The 4861-nt window shown below is 34.8% G+C and overlaps 1 protein-coding gene across 1 annotated transcript; it reads left to right on the top strand.

Moving 5' to 3' along the window:
• LOC132187102 (peroxidase 4-like) lies at positions 1 to 1455 on the top strand. The gene is made up of 4 exons (XM_059601277.1): positions 1 to 240; positions 378 to 569; positions 673 to 838; positions 989 to 1455. The coding sequence occupies exons 1-4, from the start codon at positions 34 to 36 to the stop codon at positions 1372 to 1374; spliced, it is 951 nt and encodes a 316-aa protein (XP_059457260.1). The 5' UTR covers positions 1 to 33; the 3' UTR covers positions 1375 to 1455.
• Positions 1456 to 4861: the final 3406 nt, after the last annotated feature.

The raw sequence follows: 4861 nt of genomic DNA, 5'->3' as shown, positions 1-4861 counted from the left end.
TTATAAGGCAATGCTTTTGTGTAGAACAGTAGCATGGCTTCCAACTTACTTGTGCTGCTTGTCCTCGTTGCTTTTAGTGCATTTCTCAAAGCTGATGGCCAGCTTTCCCCAGAATACTACAGGGGCACATGCCCTAAAGCGTTATCCATTGTTGAGGCAGAAGTTAGAGCAGCCATAAACAAGGAAACACGTATTGGGGCTTCTTTACTCCGCTTGCATTTTCATGATTGCTTTGTAAATGTGAGTATAGCTTTCCTAGCAAGCTAGCACTTAATATATATATATATATATATATATATATATATATTTTGGTCATTTGACTTCATGTTTGGTCACTTTGAATATGGATGGTTGGATTTTATAAAATGATCCATCAGGGCTGTGACGCATCAGTACTGTTGGATGATACGGGCAGCTTTGTAGGAGAGAAGACAGCAATGCCCAACAATAACTCGCTTAGAGGATTCAATGTAGTTGATGACATTAAAGCCAAGCTAGAGAAGGCATGCCCTGGAGTGGTGTCCTGTGCTGATATTCTTGCTCTGGCTGCTCGAGACTCCACTGTTTATGTAAGTTCCATTAAATTCAAGCATCATGTGTTCGTTTAGCAACTTTGTTTAAGAAATTGATATAATTTGATCATGAGGGCCGGGGATGTTTTTTCTTTTGCAGTTAGGTGGTCCTTCTTGGAAAGTTGGGCTGGGAAGAAGAGATTCAGTTACTGCTAACAGGACTGCCGCCAACACGTTTCTCCCTCCACCGACTTCCAACCTAAGCGCTCTCGTCTCAAGCTTCTCTGTACAGGGACTCTCATTTAAGGACATGGTAGCTCTTTCAGGTAATTTATTAGTTTCTGTATGGACAAGAAGAACAACTGTCAAGAAAGCCATGAAAACTAGCAAAAAAAAGAAAAAAAAAAAAGAAAAAAGGCTGAAATATGATTATCCCACGCACTGATTCGGATAAAACAACTCACCTTGGGTGGCAGGTGCACACACCATTGGCCGGGCTAGATGTACATCATTCAGAGCACGCATATATAATGAGAGGAGCATTGATTCCTGCTTCGCCGAGTCACTGCAGTGCAATTGCCCAGTAAGCGGCAATGACAACAATCTTGCGCCCCTTGACGTCCAAACCTCGACCCATTTTGATATTCAGTATTTTAAGAATTTGTTGAATAAAAAGGGTCTTCTTCATTCAGATCAGGAGCTGTATAATGGCACTTCTGCTGATTCTCTGGTTAAAAAATATTCTACCGACACTACAGTATTTTTCAAGGACTTTGCCCGGGCTATGGTTAAAATGGGCAAAATCAAGCCTCTCACAGGGAAAAAAGGAGAGGTCAGAATCAATTGCAGAAAAGTCAATTAGCTAGATAGTATTTGGGTACAAAATAGTGCATGTAAAATAAGCACCATTTTCTGTCCAAAATTATGTGTTATCTATCTTATTCTTGGCAGATGCCTATGTTTATCAATAAAACACCTAATTTATGCAATGGAGTTCATCATCAAATGTAAGTTGTCGCCTTCAAATTGATACTTTCTGTCATAGGAAGTGCATCAGTGCATGTAACGAATGGCAACCAATGACTCAAGCGTCACCCGTTATAAATCTCCAAATCTTGATACTGAAGAATTATACTGGTCATTCAATTGAATGGAGGCGAATTTACGAGATAGCACTAAAAGTAGTTGAAGTTGGAATACATACATCTCCTTGGCTTTGTTTTTGTTTTGATAAACGTTTTTCCATGGTTTTGGCTCTATACTATCTCACTTTTTCATTTTTTTAATATTCTCTTACTTTTTACATCACATCAATAATTTTTTATTACAATTCAAATAAAAAAATCACTACAAAACAAAATTTTTTCATTTTTCCATGCTAAACATTCTTATTTTTCACTTTTTTAAAAAAAAACATTATTACTTTTTTTTTACATCAATCACTTTTTGCTACACTATCAAAAACATTTTTTTACATCAATCACTTTTTGTCACTATTTCCTTATTACCCATCAGAGCTAAACAACAACATCAAATCTACCATGACACAACTGAAGAGACATATGCCTATTGTAATAAAATATGATTAGCACAACTGGACTATGACTGTATTTCGATGTGACAAAATATACATTTGTTTACGGACAAGTAGTCAAAGAATATTGAGATCGCTTGGCAACACTTCTTTGGATAACTCTTTGCTTTTTAACAAAACAACAAAAATATCAACAAACAACTCAAAACTCAAAACATTTAAAACTACTTTGACTTTTATGTCACATAACAACTAAAAAGCAAAAATCACACCCTAAAAAGTTTTGCCAAACGAACCCATTGTACACTGGGGCGGAACTACGTATAACATTGGGGGGACGAATGTCCCCCCAAAGTTTTTGAAATTTTCATTAAAGTAGTTATATTTTATATATTTGCTCCTTAAATTTAGAAATTTGTCCTCCCAAATTAATTTTTTACTCCATTTCGTTTATCTACAGCAAGACTTTCTCTTTCTCTTAAACTTTTTCTCACTCACACCATACTCGAAGACTTTCTCAGTTCTCTTTCTCTCAAACTCTCTCTCTCTCTCGGACCAGACTCTATCTCTCTTAGACTAGAAAAGTCTTACCGGTGGGCCGTGATTTGTTGTGTCCTGTCAAGCTGTCACCTATGTCTTGCAGTTCATCTGAGAAGTGAGAAGTCTTGTTGTTGATCTCATTTTTCAACAAAGAGTTATGCGCAAGCTGTTCATCTCATCTCATTTCGATTTCTTGAAGGAAGTCTTGAAGGGTCTTTCAATCCTTTGTAGCTTAGTTGCATTGCATTGTTACATATATATATATATATATTCATTAAAAGGCACACTTGCAAATTGCAAGTTGCAATCTTGCAGAATGCAGAGATTCCTTGCTACTAGCCTACTCCCTATGTCGAGCGCGTGGGATAGAACTTGAAGTGGCCAAGTGGATCTGTGGGTGTGTTAGTGGCTTGGTGAATTAGAAAAAAAAAAAAAATTAATATTAGCTTTGTGGGTGTGGGCTGTATCATACTATCACGTGTGGCTTAGTTCCTAAATATTAATCAAAATTGAGATTTGATCATAATTCATATTAAAATTAACATTTGACGACTTATCTTTATTATTGCAAATTTACAGCATTGTTTTGGAGCAGTATTGTTGTTGAGAGCAGATTTGCAGCATTTTTTTTGGAGCAGTATTGATAGTATTGTTGTTAAAAGCTTCAAGATATTTTGTTAGGAGAAACAATTCACACTCGAACGTACCATTTTTATTAAATCCTATAGATTGTGCTAAGTTTATATTGCTAATAATTTATGTTTTTGTGTTTTTGAAATGCATAAGATTAAGATTTTGAATAAATATTTACTGTATTTTGATGTAAAAAAATTATACAAGTTTTGTTTTTAGCTAGCTTTCATTGTTGTTAATTAACTTAAATATTTGATGGGTTTGGATTCATTAATTTATTTGGCATTCTTTTACTTGTTAGTAGTAGTAATAAGAACTATAATAAAATTTTAACAAAAATGACTTGTGATTTATTATGAAATTATATCTTTCCATATGTATCTATGTATTCGGTAGGTGCTATTATGGTCACGCTTAGGTAGAATAGCCACAATTAATCTCTCCGGCCTACCCTTTTAATTAGAAAAAAAAAAAAAAAAAAAATCGTCCCCCCACGGTTCCGCCCCTGATTGTACAGCATGTATGCTAGACTATCTAAAAGAGATTATCAAGAACTTTTTTTCACTAATATAACTGGGACCAAGATGGTACTTGCACCAGGAATTGTCAAAATTATCCTATTGTAACTATACAGGTAATATTAGAAGGTTAGGTTGCCTTTATTGCTCATCTGAAATGATGAACCATAACACTCCTCCATCTACTCTAACTGTTCACTTGACTCAACCTCTTCCTCTTCCAGTTTGAAGGCATCAATTTCCGCAAAGTACTCTCTCTGCTGCTTAATGAAGTCTTGAGGCAAGGCATGGTCTGAAATGTCTAGAAGACGCTGCTTCTGCAGAAACATCACAAGCCAATTGAAAGTATAGCTAATTATATACTAATGTAGGATCTTATTAAAATCTAATCCACAATGCACATGCTAGAACAAAAAAGCATGTGCATTGGCGTAATGCAACTGGTTAAAACACTGTAAATATTTGATATACAGTTAAAATGGTTATGCAATATTCGCCCAATTTCAGCTGTAAAAGAATCTTTGTCTACGACTCTACATCATGGCCGCTTATATAGATACTATATGTGACAAAAATAACCCCTCTCGGTACCAAAACAGTCTGCTCCTAAAGTGTGAATACTGTTTGATAAAGTGAGATGCAACAAAATGCCTTCATAGAGTTAGATATATCTCGTCTATACATAAAAAGATGAAAATATATATATATATACACTCCAAAAATCAGTTGCAGTATGAAATAAGGCAATCTACTTGATCTAACATTGTTTTCAAGCTTGACTACATATCTGAAAAAAAAAAAAAAAAAAAAAATGTTGTAGAAACCAGACCAAAGTTGAAGATAAAAAATAAAAATAATAATAATAGTAAAAAAAAAAAAAAGTAGAGAGAATATCCAGCCCACATTAACAAGAAATTTGAAATAACAAAGCCTTTAAACAAACCTTTTTAGGAGGCACTGTACATGCCTGGGATTGACCTTTTTCACCATCTTTGTCTATGTTCCTAATTTGAAGTCAAGGAACATACACGGCAATGTTAATGAACATAGTAGACAACAAAAGAACAGGGTAAAGTCACATCCACATTAAGCCTAATGAAAATAGAATATCGACATACAAGGAA

The sequence above is a fragment of the Corylus avellana genome, chromosome ca7, assembly GCF_901000735.1.
Source record: "Corylus avellana chromosome ca7, CavTom2PMs-1.0".
In the NCBI taxonomy this organism is placed as follows: Eukaryota; Viridiplantae; Streptophyta; class Magnoliopsida; order Fagales; family Betulaceae; genus Corylus; species Corylus avellana.
The sequence above is the reverse complement of the archived record's forward strand: the minus strand, read 5'-3'. Positions and strand labels throughout refer to the sequence as shown.